The 18297-nt window shown below is 46.9% G+C and overlaps 1 protein-coding gene across 4 annotated transcripts in view; it reads left to right on the top strand.

The window, feature by feature from the left end:
• Positions 1 to 18297, top strand: part of PROM1 (prominin 1) — an 80125-nt gene that overhangs the window by 17324 nt on the left and 44504 nt on the right. For all 4 annotated transcript variants that reach the window (XM_081136253.1, XM_081136252.1, XM_081136254.1 and 1 more), the window contains exon 3: positions 11092 to 11147. In XM_081136253.1, the coding sequence (XP_080992379.1) occupies positions 11092 to 11147 (56 nt within the window). The remainder of the gene's footprint in view (positions 1 to 11091; positions 11148 to 18297) is intronic.

Here is an 18297-nt window from a genome sequence, read left to right as displayed (position 1 = left end):
TAACTTCACAAAATGCAGGGAAGTACAGAGGAAAAAAACCTCCACGTGTATTTATTCTCCAGAATGAACATGTGGCGAGAGTGTTTGAAATCAAAGAAAGAAAACGTTAGTGATGAAACTGGAGTCCCCGTTCCAGTTTCCCGGCTCCTGTTTTCTCCCCTGCCTCCCCTCCTTCCCGCGGCCGCAGAAGCGTGAGCTCTCTCATGCACGTTTTTGTGTGCTCGCCGTGTAAGGAGAGAGCATTGCTTTGTGTCCGCTTTTTGAAATTTAACTCCCCGTTATGTGTTTGGTTTCTATGCACGTTGAAGCCCGCGGATTCCAATCCACTCGTCTAGCTGCGCTCGGTTTTCCATCGCGTGAGAGAGGGACATGTGTACCCCACTTCCTAGCAGTGGGGTGTTAGTCTTTCCCCTCATCTTTGTTGCTGCTAAAGGCTGTTCTGTTGGTCAGACAACGCATTTCACTGGTGTATCAGTGGATCCTTGGGTTTCCAGGTTTTTTCAAACGCTGTGACAAAGACCAGTCTCGAACGCGTAGCTTCGCATGCACTAGCTTTGCAAGTGCAGCCAACGGGCGAGTCCTGGAAAAGGGGTCGCTGGCACGTGGCGTGTGCGGTCGGAGTTTTGATCGGTTCACCAAATTGCTCTCTAATTTGTGTACCAATTCATACTCCTAGTGTTGAGAATGCTTGTTTTCCCCACACTTTTCCCAATGCTGGTGATTAAGACATTTTAGTGTTGACATGTGATAGGAAAAAAGTCATGTTTTAATTTGGGTAACTGTGATCACAAGTGAGTCACACCCTTCTTTCGTTTGTATTTCTTTTTCAAAGAAACTTCCTGTTCTTGTCTTTGCTCATTTCTCAGTTGAATTATTGGTGTTTTCCACTTTTATTTGTAAAAGTATCTCACCAAATTTTAAATACTGACACTACTAAGAATGCAAAGGTGCAGAGTGACACCCAGGACCACACGTCGTCTGTTCCCTTTCTGATTCTCAGCCACCCAACCACCGCTTTCAGCTATATGTGTGTATATGGTCTTTTCTCCACAAATGACAATATGTTGTCTATATTATTTGACACATGACTTTCTTTTTAAACATACAAATTGGTCCTTATTTTGAATTAGTGCATAAGGAGCTTCCTCGATCTTTTTTTCTTATTGCTGCATGGTAGTTCATTACTTATTAATTAGTGTTCCCCATTTTGCTGTTACAAGCGCTGTTATAAGAAACTAGCTATTTCATACACATGAAAGTATGTATGTAGGATAAATTCCTAGACACAGAATTGCTAGGTCAATCTGTAATTTTGTGAATTTGCATGTTTAATAGATATTGCCTCATTGCACTCCGTAAGGATTATACCAGTTTAACCCTCCAACAGCAGTGCAGAAATATCTCACCGAACCTTGTCCTGTGTCTTGTGAGGGGGACATCACCTCTCTATTACATGCCTGGAAATAGAGGCTCAGAGAGAGGAGCTCACACGGCTTGTGAGTGGGCAGAGCAGGGATTTGAATTCAGATCTGTCTGATTTCAGCATCGTTCTCATTTAGACCAGGCTGTTGCACAACACCTTGTAGTGGGACTGGGCACTGCACCTCACGGAAAATGGTGTTTTTTTTGTTTTTTTTTAAAATATATCTTTATTGATTTCAGAGAGAGGAAAGGAGAGGGAGAGAGAGAGATAGAAACATCAATGATGAGAGAGTCATTGATCGAGCCCACAACCCGGGCATGTGCCCTGACCGGGAATCGAACCCCGATCGCCTGGATCCTAGGTTGACGCTTAACCGCTGAGCCAAGCCCAGCCGGGCACGGAAGATGTTTTATAAGTTCCTCTACTTTCTAGAAGTCCAGAAAGGAAAAAAAGGAGAGTGATTAAAGGTTTGCTATAAAGGTTCAGTCCAGGTATTGCTCAGTGGATCTCAGGCCATTTCCAAGGTGACTTTTCAGACATTGTTCTGCTTGATTTATAAATAAGTCCTCCCACTGGAACAGGAATGGGCTCAGGATTAAGGGCTGGCCTTTACCAGCTCCTAATGTGCCTCTTTAAAAGAAAAATTATGTTCATTTTGTTCAATCTATTTTTAGTATTTCTTCCCTTCTACACCTAGAAGTCTATTTAATTTTCTTTCTTAACTTTTTGAGTTAAACATTTGGTTATCTCATTAAATTTTTTTTTTTTTTTCTTTTTCCTGTATAGAGTTTGGCTTATAATTTACTGATGGACTTCTCTTCCTAGGGCATTTGTGAAGTTAAGTCCCAGAAATTTTGGTTACAGTCTGTATTTATCTCAGAAATATCAAGTGATTTCTTTTTTATTTTTCTTACTTTCGATATTATTTTGTATTGGTTTCAGGTGTACAGCATAGTGGTTAGACAATCATATACCTTACAGAGTGTTCCTCCCGATATTGCCAGTACTTGTTTTTATTTCCATTTCCTAATAAATGCATTTGTCTATAAAATTTCGTCTGAGAGCAATTTGTCATCCTGTAGATTTTGAAATGTGGTGTTTTCTAATAGTTTATCATTTCAATTTTGATTTCCCCTCTTACATAGTTGGACCACCATCAACTTAGTCAATTTTGCCTCTTTGAGAAGGATTGAATGATAAAGACTAAGCGTGGGCCCTTACAGTTTGTTTATTTAGCACTTTCCAGTCTTCAGCTGTACGTCCCGCATCCCCCCGGGCTCTGTCCTGAGCTGTGAGCTGTCCCCAGAGAGATCCCCAGGGAGCCTCCGCGTCCCCCCTCCCTGCTTTCTGAAACTTCCCTCTGCTGCCCTGTTGGGATGCTGTTGGAGCAGTTGTCGATTACGCCTGTTTGCCTTGGGCGAGAGCCCATGGAAAAACCCCTTCTTTCTAATCTTAACGTTTTTCCTGAACCGTTGGCCTGAGCAATGAGCTCTCTGTGGCTTCTGGGGAACTTGAGAACAATGCCTCCCATGGGAGCCAGCAGGCGCAGGACTGCCCCTGAGTCCCGTGTCCCTTTGCTACCAAGCCAGCGCTGTGGGCATGGAACCAGGCCCAGGAGCTTCGTCTTCTGTCCCTGGGCTTGGTTTTCTTTTTTCTTCTTTCTTATCTGTGTTATCTTAATTTTATAGTATCCTTGTTAGTGTAGGTAGAATAGGAATAAGAATTTAAAATCCTAAAGGCCAAATTTGTATTGAGTAGGATTGAAAAATTAATTTAAACTAGGTGAGGGGGAGGGAGAGGGCTCCCAGGGCGGCAGTCCAGGTGGAAGTCTCGTCGGCCTCCCAAGGACAGGAGGGTGACTAGTCTACAGAGAGCCGCTCGACACAGGCTTCCGCGCAGTGATTCCGTGGGGCGCAAACCTTAGTCAACGCCGGGAGCCAAAAGGTGGTGGGACAACTGTTTATTGGTGTTTGGCATTTCTTTACCATTTATGACATCGTGTGGAGATCTATAAATCCCTGAATTGTCATTTTTAACTATTTTAAGTTGATGGTGTCACTGATTCAATAGGACACGTTTATTGATTGAGATGAGAGCTCTCTCCAAACCTGACTGGAGGTGACTGGCCTTGTGTCCCCGGGAAGAGAGGCTGCACTGCATCTGTTTTTATATCCTCTTGGAAATCCGCTGACCCAGAAACCCAGCCTAATGAGATTTGGGCAGCAGGCTTCCAAGAAGGAGACTGATGGCGACACGCCGTGCTTAGTGCAGCCAGGTCTGCGGTGGTGCGGAATGAACGGATCCCCGCGTTGCAGGGAGCCGCACGTCTGCGGAGAGCCATTCCACATACAGCTCGTGCAACAGAAATAAATAGCGATTTCGGAAATGAGTGCTTCCCACGTACTGCATGGCACTAACCGGGAGCGGGCCAGTCTTCTTACAGACCAGTTTGCTCGCAGGTAAACCCAGATGTGCCGCGGTGAGGTGTCTATCAGATGTGCCCGCTGCTCTCGGTCAGGACTGTCCTCCCAGCTGAGGCTGCCCATCACCCGCACCATTGCAGCGGCTTCCGACCTGACACAGCCGGCGGGGCGGGGTGTACATAGCAGCCACCTAAGGGCCCTAACGGTGACACCAGCTGGCCTCCCTGCTCTTCTGGAACCTGCCACGCGATGTCCTGCCTCAGACCCTTAGCGTCTGACTGTTCCCTGTGCTCGGATCTTTCTTCTGCGTGGCTTCTTTTTCATGTGGCTTGAGCCTTCGCTCGAATGTGATATCAGAGGAAGCGTCTCTGGCCACACTCTCTAATTCAGGACCCCTGTCCCCGCTCCCTGACCTTGCTTCATTTTTCTTTGTAGCACATATCTTGGTTTTATAGTAAATACTTCTTTGGCTTGCTTATTGGACTCTAAACGTCTCGAGGGGTGGGACGGCAGTTTGTCGTCCTGCTCAGCACTGTCCCGTAGCCTGAAGCAGCGCGATGCTCCGTGGATATCGTCGCATGCATTGGTGGAGACGCTCGGACACCGCAAGTGCTCGCGGGCCTTCTAGCTCCGAGAATCCCCAGCTCCCCGGACCCTGGCGCCTCTGCGGGCGCCGCACCCCCTCCCGGCGCCCCGCATCCTCTCAGCGGGCGGCTGCTCCTTCACCTACAGATCCCTGCAGGCCTCCGCCCAGGCCGCCTCCCCAGCGAAGCGCACGGCCCGCCGGCCCCCTCATCGCTTTCTCTTCTCCGACTCAGCGCCCCCCCATCGCACTCCCACAGCCCCGCGACTTCCCTCTGTGGGCACCCACAGTCCTGCCCCCCTCCCCCCCTTCCCCACTGTGATTCTCCTCTGGCAAAATCCCAAATCTCTTTGCCCCGTTTTCTGGGCACTGCCTTGTCTCCTTTCTCTCTGGGAGGACTGAACGCTCCCAGAAAAGATTGCTGTTGTGCCCGCGGGACTCTTTAAAGGTGTCCCCACAGATCTCCAGGACACTCCCGCTCCGGACGGTCCTGGCCTTGCAGTAAATCCGTTCCCACGTCTTGCTTCATTCATTCCCTTCTTTCTTCTACCCCGAACCCTCCCCTGCCAGCCCTGACCTCCACCTTCACGAGGGGTTGGATGGAAACCCGTGGAAGCTGACTCACCTTTCCCTGTTTTTATTTCCTGTTTCCTAGGGCTAGTCATGAGTTTAGAATTCTTTACCCCAGATACAGTTATTAATCAAAAGATAAGGTCCCTTTCAGAGTTTTTAAAAGAATTATCAACTTTCCAGAAGGGAGTGGTTTATGCCACTACCAGTTATGTGTTGGATATTTTAAAAACAGAATCCTTTGCAAGGAACATACTTCATATTTTAATATACATTTTGGTTACTTGTGAGATTGATTGTTTCCCATCTGTTTTTTCCTTTTTGAGGCGTTTGTTTCTGAAAAATGCCTTTTGTCTGGTTATGTAGCAAAGTCTCATTCTGTTTGGTATCGGTTCTGTGACGTTAGCTCTTTACACAGAAACCCTTTGCCTAATCTGTTTACTGTGAATTGGCATTAGGTTTGGTTTTAGAGAATTTGTCATTTTTGGAAGGTCATCTGGTCATTCAATTTCATACTTCCATTTTACAGATGAGAACACTAAGGCCCGGAGATGGGCAGCTTGCTCCTTAAAGACCTACAGCCAAGTAAGAGCTGGTAGGATTAGAAGCATGAAAGGGGGGAGGGGAGGTGTGGCCTGGGAGGTTTCTCAGCACACAGCGTGGTCTCCTTTGCTGACTGAAATTAGGTCCCTGCTGCTTGGAGCATAGTAGGAGCTTTTGTTGAATAAATACACTCTTGATGACTAAGTAAGCAAACTAATAATTTTTTGTAATGTCATTTATTACAAACACAACAGACATACCTTTATTTATTTCCAGTTTACAAGCAGTATGTGTTAATGCAAAGTGCACAGAAACAAATAGAAAAAGGTCCATTCTCTACCCAGAAATAACCTGTGTTTACATTTTGGTCTATTGCTTTTCAGATTTTTCCCCCAGGCCAAGGTTATTTTTGGTATTGGTTTTATGCAGTTAAAAATCACTCTATGTCCCCGTATAGAATGTAAGCATAAAGGCATGGCCAGAAGAAAAACAGGTCTGTGTATGCAGATTATCTAAGACTGACTATGCTGAGGATTTAATGATTTTTTTATTATTCTAAATGAGACTTAAAAAAAATAAATAAAAGGTTGCTCTTTTAAAAACCAGACAGAATTAAGGACTTAGAGCTATAAGAAAATCACATTTTGTCTGATGTTTAATGTACCACTGGAATGGCTGGGGTTTCCAAATTCAACTATAATGGTGATTTCAGATTCTGCTTTAGTTTGTAAGAGTTTGATCTCTCAGCTGCATCCCTATTGGGGCTTAATAAAGAAGCTGAGGTGAAGGACGTGCCAGAACTTCTTAAAACAAAGAAGAGGAGCCCGAGCCAGTTTGGCTCAGTGGTTAGGGCGTTGGACTGTGGACTAAAGGGTTTGGGTTCGATTCCAGCCAAGGGCATGTACCTCGGTTGCAGGCTTGATCCCCTGGCCCCGGTCGGGGAGCATGCAGGAGGCAACCAATCAATGTTTCTCTCTCACCTAGATGTTCCTCTCTCTCTCTCTGTCCTCTCCACTCTTTCTGAAAAGCAATGGAAACAGTATCCTCAGGTGAGGGTTCAAAACAAAACCAAACAAAACAAAAAACAAAGAAGACAAAACTCCTTTTTTAAAAAAAAATCTTTTTTTTAAATTTATTGATCAATTTTTAGATAGAGAAGAAGGGGGGAGAGAGAGAGCAAGTGTGCGTGTGTGAGAGAGAGAGAAAGGAGCATTGATTTCTTGTTCCACTTGTTCATGCATTCATTGGGTGATTCTTGTATGTGCCCTGACGGATCGAGCTCAAAACCTTGGCGTATTGGGACGACACTCTAACAACTGAGCTACCCAGCCAGAGCCAAAGACGAAACTCCCTAAGAACACTACCATGTTTGTATTTCTAGATTTTTTTTTTCCAGGGAAAATATTCTGGCCTAGAGGGTTGGTATTTTTGGGATCACATTTAGCTGTTGTGTTTAGGGCATGCACGCTTGCCACAGATGCATAAAACTGGTTAGAGATGATGAGATTTACGTGGCGGAGAGAACATTTTCTGCCTTAAGGAAAAGACAGCCTCCAGATGAGGAAACAAAACATGTTTACAGAGAATAAAGAGTCCAGGGAACTCGTACGCCAGAGGACCATTAAATGTCACACAGGAGAGATGAGTTGGAAGGGTTTAGCGAAGAGGGAAGTCAGCTGAGGACCTTAAGTTTTATTTAACTTAGAAGGATAAAGTGAGGGTTTGGTAGGTGGGTGAATAGCATTGGCAAGTCTCAGGGGGGTCATGAGCAAGTCAGGTTCTATTTGTGGGACCAGGAAAGAGATCTGGCTGATTGAAGGGGTCTTGTTTGGAGGGAGATACCATTATGGCAACTGCCTATTGCTTAGTGTGTGCTGGGCCTCTTGTTCAAGGCTTTTCACATATTATTTCTTAATGATGGGTATTATTATCTTCATTTTACAGATGGGAAAATTGAGGCCCAGGGATGTTAAATAAATTGCCAAGGTCACAGCATTTAGTATCAGATCTGGAATCTGAACTTGAATCACCTGATTTAAGGTGACATTTAATTTATCATCTAAACAGGACATTTTAACAGTAAAAGGGAACACTGGTAATGATTAAGCCAGAACAACAGGTTCTGTCTGGACAACCAAGACTGAGCAAACCCTACGTATATGTTTGGTCACCCTGACTCAAAGCCAGGGCTTGCTTTGATTTGAATGGGAAGGATAGGGCTACGTTATAGATGGTTTTACAGATAATCAGTGGAGTCAAAGTAAAAGGTGTTGTAAGATAATTAATCTGACAGCGCTGAATACAATGGAACGGAGTAGAAGAGACATAAGAGGCCAAAGGAACAATTACTTGGTGACTTCATTAAAAGTAGGTTAGATGTGATGAAGATCAGAATTAGGCGGTAGAGTGCTGGGGGAGTAAGACTTCCTATAAATTGTTTACAATGAAAAACTTCAAACCTACCCCAAACTGGAAAAAAATATATAGTGAATCTCTCTGTGCCAGTTGCCCAGATGAAAAAAATGATCTGATTTTGTCTTGTTTCACCCTCTTGTTATTTCTTTCTTGACGTTTTTCTTCGCTGGGACACTTAAAGCAAACTCGGACGCAGTATCATTTCACCTTTCACCTCAGTGTGAATATCTACAGAATATGGGCATTTCTTACCATCCACAGCATCATTACCAAGCTACCAAATTAATAGAAGTTCTAATTTTTTACTCTTAATGCTCATTATGGAGGTCAATATCCATATTTCCCCAGTTTTGTTTTTTTTTACTGATCTCTTTCTTCCCTTGAGTTAGAATCCCAGTAAAGAAGGAAGAAACCATAAAACATTGTGACTCCCTAAATCTGAGTCCAGAAGTTTTGAGCTTAATAAGCAGGACAGTCGTTTACCTGGCCAAGTGGGTGCTGGGAGCAGAGTGGGAAAGCTTATGGGGAACATTGGCAGGCCCGCGACGGAGGCTCTTCCCCAGGTGCTCAGGGGCTGCCCCCCCCCGCTCCCCAGCAGCAGCGGGGCGTCCCCTGTGTCCTACAGGCCCCTGCCCCAGTCTCTCATGAGCACCCAGTGGAGGCTTGCACACAAAGGTAAACCCATTGTTCTGGGCCTTCCAGAGCCTTCCACATGGACATGTAAGCCCACGGTTGCCCTTTAAGCGCTTGTGAGCATTTTTGGCGATTTCTTTTGTCCTGTTTGGCACTCTTTGGAAGTAGCTGCTCCTCAGCCTCAGCTCTCGGGTGGCCCGGGAAAAGCAATGTCCCCTGTTACCTGGATGGCTCCCCTCGCTAGTGAAGGAGACTCTTACCTCCTGATTCCTCCCTGACATCCTTAATGTTGGTGGGTGTGAGTTTCCTCATAGGAATTTCCCAGCAACACACTTTCATGATTTCCAGGCAGGGTTTTATTCACCTGACAGGGATTTGTGGTGTAAACTGAGGCTGGTTTTTTTATAGTTTTCCCCCTGAGCTGCTGCTGCTTTTTTTTAAATCCTCAGACGAGGGTATTTTTTCTATTGCTTTTTCAGAGAGAGCGGAAGGGGCGGGGGAGAGAGAGAGAGAGTGAGAAGCATTGATGAGAGAGAGAAAAGCATTGATTGGTTGCCTCCCACACGAGCTCGATCTGGGCCAGGGATCGAGCCTGCAACGGAGGTACAGGCAGGAATCGAACCTGGGACCCTTCAGTCCTCAGCTCTAACCACTGAACCAAACCGGTGAAGGTTCTCTCTGAGCTTCTCAGGTTTCCTCCCCTACATGGAATTTGACAGCTCTTTTTATCTCTTTAAAACAATGCCTGTTTACTGAGTTTTTCAAAGCATTCAACGTAGAATTTATGTAAACAATTTTTGCTGTGCATAGTCATGTTTTATCTGCTTGCGTAATCTTTACATAAATTATATAATGACATCAACAAGGGTAAAAAGCGGTCTGGAGACACAGAGCTGAGCTGGCCAAGGGAGAGGGATGGACACACAGCAGCAGGGAAGCTGATTCTGGGGCATTAACAAACCACCGGAGGAGTGTATTTTATCCAAACCAAATACTTTTTGGGACAAAACTGGGCTTTTCCAGATTTCGAATACTTCATTAATTCTTTTCTAATGATTATTTATTGGGCAGCATCTAAATTTCTGCAGATTTCAGTCTCATTTCTTTTCAATTTTTTTCCCCTTTTAAATGACAAATACTAAAAGCTGAAATACTCTAAAAATGGCTTCGGGTCACATATCCTACACCAGACATTATAAAATCAGATTAACATTTATAGGAAGTGGAATTTTTAACTTAATAATGTTAAGAACTATATCTTCTTTATGGGTTTGTTGTTTTGTTTTGTTTTTGGTGGGGGAGGAGTAGAAAACTATGTCATTAAAAGTTCCTTTTTAAAAAAACTTTAATTCTTTTAAAAATTAAAAGTGAGCTCAGTGTACACAGAAAAAAATGTCCCCCTGCTCCTAGTCCCACTTTCTGCCCCCTGTTGGGGGGAGGTGACTGTCAATTGCTGAGCTTTCTGTCACACAAAGAACAGAGCAGGGTTCAGCCTACTCGTGCCCTCACAGGCGTGTGCGTGACATCTCATGGACCTAGGACAGACCAGAAAATGTGATTCAAACCACGTTCCTTGTAAAGACCCTCCAGGCCAACTTTCCAGGGCTGTCTTAGGGGTGAAACCAAATACCACGGGAAGGCACTTTTTGCCTTCTTCCTTGCTCCCTCCCTGGATTTGCCAGTGGTCACAAGGCTGCCATGCCCATGCCAGGTCCTGGGGGGGCTCCCCAACCCCTCCCATTCCTAGGGAGGCCCTTCGGCCCTGAGCCCTCATGAGACACGCAGTGTCAAAGACACCGAGCTCCACGAGACCCGAAGTCTCTCTTCCCTGTGCAACCCGAGCCCCTGGTTCCTCTGAAAGAATCTGAAATGATTTAAGGGCAAACTCAGCAGCAACAGACTCGATTACCTGCTGTAAAGGTAAAATAAAATCCCAGCGCAGGGGTAGGTGTGGACACGTGGCCCGGCCGGGGGAAAGCTACGGGGACCAGGCTGGTGCCAGATGTTTGCACACGAATAGCTTCCTGCACATTTCCCCCGAGCACTTTTCTGAGAGGGGTCAGTGTCCTGGCTGATTCCCGGTCAAGGCCACACACATGGGTTGCAGGCCCGATCCCTGTCCCGCAGATCGCATGTGGAGACAACCAATCGATATGTCTCTCCCACAGCAATGTTTCTCTCTTTCTCTCTCCCCACCCCCTTCTACTCTCTCTAAAAATCTATGGAAAAATATCCTCGGGTCAGGATTAACCAAAAAAACAAAAAAAAAGAAAGAAAGAAATGGCAATAACATTCTAAGAATACAGTAATATAGAGAGGTACAATAATTTGTGAATATATTCACAAATTAGAGGTACAATAATTGTACCTCTCTATATTATATATATAGAGTGTATATATATATAAAAGTATATATATATATATTCTTTTATTTTCTAAATAAACATTTTGAACTTTTACTGAAAAAGTAATTTACTATTGTTTTGTGGCTTTTCCCCCAGGTATTTTAAGAAAAATAATACAAAGGAAGTTTGACCTCTCCACTGATTATGAGAAGGTAATTTTTATCGATGTGTTTGTTATTAAAATAAGCATGAGCAAATTTTGACTGACTTGAAAGTAAATCTTTAAACAACCCATTATTTAATCTGCAAATTTAGTAAGTGTTTTTGACTAAGACATTTTATGGAATATTGACGCACCTTATAAATCTCATTTGAACTACAGCAGAAATGACAAAAGGAGCGTTTAAAGAAACGTTCGCCTTTCAAGTAGTAGGTTATGTAAAAACTGAAATTTCCTTAAAGGAAATATTATGCTACTTTTTTAGCTAAGGGAGGAGAATTCCCTAAGTAAAGGTGACCTTGAACAACGTGGGGGTTGGGGCATAACCCCCATGCACCCGAAAATTCAGGTATAACTTTTGACTCCCTGAAACCTTAATTACTAATAGCTGCTGAACAAACTCAGAAACAGTCTGGAGGCTTTGCTAGAAATAAATGACAAAGATATACCCATGGATTTTAGAGTCTGCAAACTGGAACACAGCTAGACCAAACCCAGAAGTGCTGCAAAGGAGAAAGCAAAGTGCAGAGTTGAGTTGTTATAGTCAAGTCCCATTCTTGAGACCAGCCCGCCCTGCATTCGTGGCCTCTGGACTGGTCTGAGTGGTGATCTCCTAGGTGACCTGGTGGCCTGGGTACTAGATGTCAGGTGGTCTGGGTGCATGAACCTTCTCTCCTTAGCCCGTCAGGGAGTCACCAGAGGTTTGATGGATATCTAGGCATTGACACAGGGCTTGAAAGGCCAGAAGTTTAAGTTCCCAGGCTACTTACAACACAAATAGAATTGTCTCCTCGCACCACAACCTACGTGATCTCAGTCATTGAACAGCCCAACCATTCTCACCTTCCCGCTCTTCCCCGTGGCCCACATTGGCCGTGCAGATGACATACAGTCAATTGACACATATGCTGTACGTTATGTGTATTTATACTGTGTTCTTGCAGTGAGGTAAGTTAGAAAAAGTGTTATTAAGAAAATCATGAGGACAAAAAACTACATTACGGTACTTTGTGTATTTATTGGAAAACCCATGTTTGAGGGTCAACTGTAGAATTTTTTGAACATCCCTAGAAATAGGGACGGGTGCTTTGTTTCAAGAGACAGTTTGTCAGGCAGTGTCTTCCTACTTGAACAATGTGTTTCGGGCCGTCTGTGTGTACCTGCCTAGGACTGGAAGGGAGATGGAGGTGAGGAAGACAGCCCTTGGTCTCAAGAGGCTAAGATGCTGTGGGATTCTAAGATCCAGTCCGTCATTGTCGATGGCTCCATCTCAGACACTGGACAATGGAAATATAAAGAAAAGATAAGAGCCAGATGCCAGGGACTGTCTAATTCTGTAGCAGAAGAAGGAAATAGTAGATTTACACGTAACATACAGAGCAACATATAGAAAAATATAATTCATGATGACCAGAAGTTCTCCCGTGAGGAGGTGCCTTTGGGGCTTGTTGCGAAAAGAACAAGCAAGGCTGGAGTAGCTGGGGAGGTGGCTTTGCTGGCACTCCAGGCTCGGGCCACATGGGCATGAGGACAAGATGTGAAAGAAGGAAGCTTGTGGACAGAGCGGGTGGGTGAGGAGGGAGAGGAAGGAAAGGTGAGCTGGGGCCGGATCACGGGAGGGCCCTGGGCACCTCGCCGTGGTCGGTGGACATATTTCAGAAACTATCCAAGCACCTTGCACGCCTCTACTTAATGCCAGGGTATCGCTAACTTACTCCACGGCTTCTACGATTAACTACCTGAACAGAAGGATGCATTCTTTTGATTTTGGTCTATGACGACTATAGGTTGCCAGCAAGACAAACAAGTACTTGTTGCATTGAATGCTATGAAAATAAAAAATAGTGAAATCCGTTTGTCAGGTTCTCGGTCCTGCAGGGTCAGGCACCTCGCTCTCTCCTTTCCTGGTGCAAAGCTGGCTATCGAGACAGCAGTGAAAGCCCTGGAGCTGGGCCGCCACCGTCCATGGCGGGACTCTTGGTGGGGCAAGTCCTTGGTTGGTTCGTATCCCATTTGGGGCTCCTGTAAAACTGCTGCTCTTTGGTTTTTTGTGTTTTTATTTTTCTCTCCACATCAGGTACCTTTGCAAACTGATAAAAAGCATCGGAGTGGGGGCAGAGTGGAGAGAGGAGACTGAACTGCCCACATGAATGAACCGAATCCTACCCTAGATGTGGATTGGGTCACAGTGGCCACAGCTTTCCAAGGAAGAGGGATGTAGTTGAGCAGAGACACCACAGAAGCGAGGGCACTTTGGGAGGCAAGCTTCTGGTTGGCTTTAGTCTGATGGAAGCTGGGTGGGTTCCCCCGGAGCAGACCCCGAGTGCGGGACTCAAGGGCACTCCACAGCGCAGACCGTTTGTTCCATGTAACTGCCTCCCTTCTGGACGTCAGCTGAAAGTTAAAAGCAGTTCATTATGACCCTTGGCCCCTTCTCCTCCATGACATTTTTTTTTTTTACTTTCTCTCTCTTGTTTCATGTATTCGTTTAATTGCCATTTAGAGCACTCCCTAGGAGCAGTGCGTGGGAGGGGTGCAGACAGGGCCAGGATGCCCTTTCCCCGGGAACTGGCAGCTGGGGAAGGGCGGCTGTGGGGTAAGACACGTGCAGGGGTGTTGCGTGGAGATCACACGGCAACTCGCTGGGCCATTCAGTGGGGCGTTGGGCCTGCAGTGCCCGAGCACTGTGCTCAGGATTCAGCAACGAGCCCTGCTGAGCACAGCCGGCGTTGCAGAGCTGAATCCATCCCCGGGGCTCAGAGAGGGTGGGCGAGCCCTTTCCATATTGCCCACGTGCTGGCTGACCTTAAACGAAGGGGAAAAACAGCATTGCCCACCCCCCGGGCTCACGTGGGGTGTCTGCAGATAGCGTCTCGGCCTCGCGCTTGTCAAGTAGGGGCCGCTCAGTTAAACGAAAGAGCACAGCTCTGGTGCTCAGAGAGCGCTCGGCTTGGGCCAGTTTAAGCAGGTGACTTACTGTCGCTTCCCACCAGTGACCCAGATGTGGTTCCCGGGTCTAGAACCTTCACAGAGGATGGTTGTCCCGGCAAGCCCACCCCCTGCCATCTTTTCTATTCTGCGCATCCCTGTTGGCAGGCATGCGAGTGTCCTCCGGGCGACTTCGCGAGTCCCCTTCCCGGGGCTCATGGTGCATCCCCGCTCCCGCCTCCTGGCTGTGTCTTCCTCAGTCATCGTCCCTCAGCCACTGCCTCGCCCCTCCTTGACGCTCCCTGGGTGGCGCTTCTCACGACCTCACTAGTGCTACCGGCCTGGGATATCGACTTGACACTTGCTGGGCATCAGGCGACCCTTCGGGTGGGTTTGATGTTTGAAAGCCACCCTACATGCTCTGGCAGGTGAGCTTCCATATCTCCCAGCCTCCGAGAGCCCTGGAGCTCTGCCTGTAGGAAGACGCCCTCCCTCCCAAGGAAGGAGAGTGTCCTGTAGCGGCTCCGAGGCGTCTGGCGAGAAAGCGGAGAGCCCTCGGCCGGGGATCATCTGAAGCTCGGGGGGCAGAGCCGAGAACAGTGCTGACGCGCATCGATTATTACGTTTTCTCATTGTTACCCACTGAGCGTTACTCGGACAGGCTCTGGTCCAAGGGCTCCCCATGAATTAACCTGCTTCACGTGCATTAACTAGTGCACGCAAAGCACTTAGAACCGAATGATGCACAACACAGGCTGCTCCTCACTGTTTCTCAGGTTGACATTGAAATAACTGTATAAACAGGGTCTCTGCTTGTCCCTGTCCTGTCGCTAAGGTAACCACGGCTCTGAGTAGCATTGTACCCGCGCCGAGACCCAACCCCAGAGACTCTGATGTAGTTGGTCCAGGGTGCCTGGTTATTGATATTTTTCAAAAGATCCCTGGGTGACGGTTGTGGCAACTAATTGGAGCAGGGAAGCACCGACTCTCAGCGGTGGAGCCAGGATGCAAACTGCTCCATCGCACATCCATGACAGCCAGCAGGGGCAGGGAGAGGGTGGGAGGGCACCCGGCGCTGCTGAGGGCTGTTGGCTCCCCGTCAGGCATCAGACCAGGCCGCTGCGGGAGCGGGAATTAAACAGGAGCAGCCAGCTGACGGGTGCAGCTCACGGGCTCTTCTGCGCCGTCTGCAGCCCAGCGTCACCAGCCCCAGGAGCCAAGAGCCGGCTTCCAGACTTACCTACTCGTAGCATGACCGGGGCCATTTTATTTTATTTTATTTTATTATTATTATTATTATTTTTTTAAAATATATCTTTATTGATTTCAGAGAGAGGAAAGGAGAGGGAAAGAGAGAGAGAGATAGAAACATCAATGATGAGAGAGTCATTGATCGAGCCTGCAACCTGGGCATGTGCCCTGACTGGGAATCGAACCCGGATCCCAGGTCAATGCTCAACCGCTGAGCCACGCCCGGCCGGGCAGGGCCATTTTAAAGACAGATTTGTGCTCTCATCCGAGTCTCCTGACACCCACTTCAGGGGAGGAGCCTGAAGTCAGCGTTTTTAACATCCACTGGGTAGTGCTCGTGGTAGTGAGCTTGGGAGGAACCCAGCCTGTGGGGCCCTCACCCAGGAAAGGGGGGGCTGGGGTCACTCAACATGCCCCATGTGACCCTGAGGGCAAAGGTATCTAAACTGCCCACGCCAACATTTTGGATACCTCACTTAAAAGTTAGTATCACAAACATTTTTCTTTGCCATCTCTGAAAATCTGCCATCTGAAAGGATAGTTTCTGAAGTTGGATTTCTTGGACCAGACAGTTTCAAAAAGATAATCTGGGGAACGACATAGAGCCACCTAATTTTATTTTGCTACATAAGGACATTTATTAAGTCAATCATAATAACTTTGTTTTACTTCATGCGCAATTTGCCTCCCTCCCCCCAAAAAGGATCGTCTTAAAAATTGAACAAATTTCTGCTTCACTGCGGGTTGGTCTTTCCTCATCGCTGACCAGTCCCTGTCGCTGGACCACTGCTTAGGAGTGTTGGTCTGAGGCAGTGGCTCCTACTCCCTCAGCTTATCAGTTTATCTGGTTCTGAAAGGGCAAGTATTGGGTGCCAGGTCCCCGGCTGGGCACTTGGGAGAGAATGGTGGGTGTGACTGTCATTGTTCTCAGGCCCCTGGGGCGTGCAGGACAGCCAGTGGCCCTAAGTGGGGTAAGCGCTGTGAAAGGGCAAGTGTAGGACTAAGGCAGTGCGAAGGAGGGGGGTACACAGGCCCAGTCTATCAAGACGGACTTCCTGGAGGAAGGAACATCCAACTAAGGGTGTTGAGTTTCATCAGGGGAAGCGTGATGGGAACAATATCCTGGACAAGGAGGCATCGTGAGGGAGCCCAGAGCGAGGAAGGGGAGAGTGGTTGCTTTCTGGAGACGGCAGTGGTCAGGAAGAGGGGGAACGATGCCAGGGTTAAATGAGGTTGGACCGCGAAAAGAGTCTGAACTAATCGTGGCGGAGACCCGTGCGATGCTATTAAGCAAGGCAATGATGCCATCCGAATTTCATTTTAGAAAGGACACGCTGGGAGGCGCTGCCTCCGGCCCCGGGTCCTCGGCAGCCGCTGCTTCTCTGTTTCACGAAGTCCGCGTGGCCGGCGTGCTGGGCATCTGTACCTTTCCCCTCCGCTCCCCTGTCCTTAGCTGACTAGCCTACCGACGAAAGGCCTCTCCAGAAATCCAAATGCGAATTCACGAGCAAGGCCTAGAGCCTGATTCTACCCCAGACACTCTTCCTCTGATAAACGCTCAGCTCTGCATCCCTGCGTTGTGCCGATCGTCCTCTCGCGTGACTTTCTCTGCAGCTAACTTTTCTGTTCTCTCGCTGCACGCTGCCGATGCTTTCCGCAAACCCGCAACCGCCGTGGCTTCCACAGCCGGAGAGCGTGGTGTTGGCTCTGAAGGTACAGTCCCTGTCCGCTCTTCCCTGTCGCTCTGTCTAACGCCAGCGAGTCGTGACGATGTAGCGCTTTTGCCAGAACTTTCTATCCTTTGTTGTCATGTGCACCCTGATGGTCTCTAAATCATGAGTCTCCGTTTGTTTCTGCCATCGTCTTTAGTCTTCCTTCAGTTGGAGTAGTTCACGGAAGAAAAGTGGCCCATCTCGGCAAATTCAGGTCCTGGTTTTCTTTCAACGCAATCCGTGGAGTGCTCCAGCAATCCTGGTGTTTCAGAATGTCATTTAGGTCCTTTAAATGACCTCTTGTCCTTATGCCGTCTGACCTGATATTTAGTCACACTGGAAAGCTTGTATATCAAAGATAAAACTTGTGTTTGGAGCTAAGGAGAGGATATTTAAAACATTTCAGTACACATTCTCTCCTGGGTTTGGGTTCAGTGTTTCTTAAGATGCAGAAAGGATTTTAAATTCCTTGAGAAATAGTAAATAATTTAGACTATTTGCTGGGAAATGATAGCTATATGTATAAATGAGAGCCCGGGGTGTCTAGAGCTGGTTTCTCAGTCGGCCAATGACATGAAAACCTCAAGGGAGTGTTAAAAGCGCCCCCAAATAAAGACCCTTCCTGCCTGCGGGGGGGCCTTAGTTTAAGCAGGACCATGTATTTGCTGAACACAGCAACATCCAACCACTTTTTTTCTTTTTAGCATCTTAACCTTTATATCAAATAGATAAGATAATATTGAAATGCCATGTGCCCCCGACTGAATACTCTTAAGCATTTGCCGGCAGAGTTAACTGATAGGGACTGAGTATCTGCTGTGTGCTGGGCTCTTGGCTAGTTGTTTTCCCATTAATTCATTTTACCGTGTGTCCCTCACAATATGCTTATGAGGTCGGTGCTACTGTAACATTTTCCAGTTCAGGGAACCAGAAGCCCCTACCGGTGTTGAAAGCCCGTCTCTGAATTCAAGCTCAGCCTTCTCTCCCAAACATCACCTTTGGTCCTCAGACCGACGCTTGTGTTTTGTTTCGCTTTGCTCAGCTTGGCTTCAGGATCTGTTGCTAACTAGCTGGCCCATTAGTGGCAAACTGCCAACCTGTAATTAATTTTCTGCCACTCTTTGAAAATGTCTTGCTTTGTGGAAACATGAAGTAACTGCCTGTGAATTGCAATGAGATGAAGTTTAGTTAAACAGTTGCATTGGTTTTTATTTATCCCAGAATAAGGTCAGGAGAGATGATGAAAACATA

This window comes from Miniopterus schreibersii, assembly GCF_964146895.1.
Source record: "Miniopterus schreibersii genome assembly, chromosome: 1".
Lineage (NCBI taxonomy): Eukaryota > Metazoa > Chordata > Mammalia > Chiroptera > Miniopteridae > Miniopterus > Miniopterus schreibersii.
The sequence above is the reverse complement of the archived record's forward strand: the minus strand, read 5'-3'. Positions and strand labels throughout refer to the sequence as shown.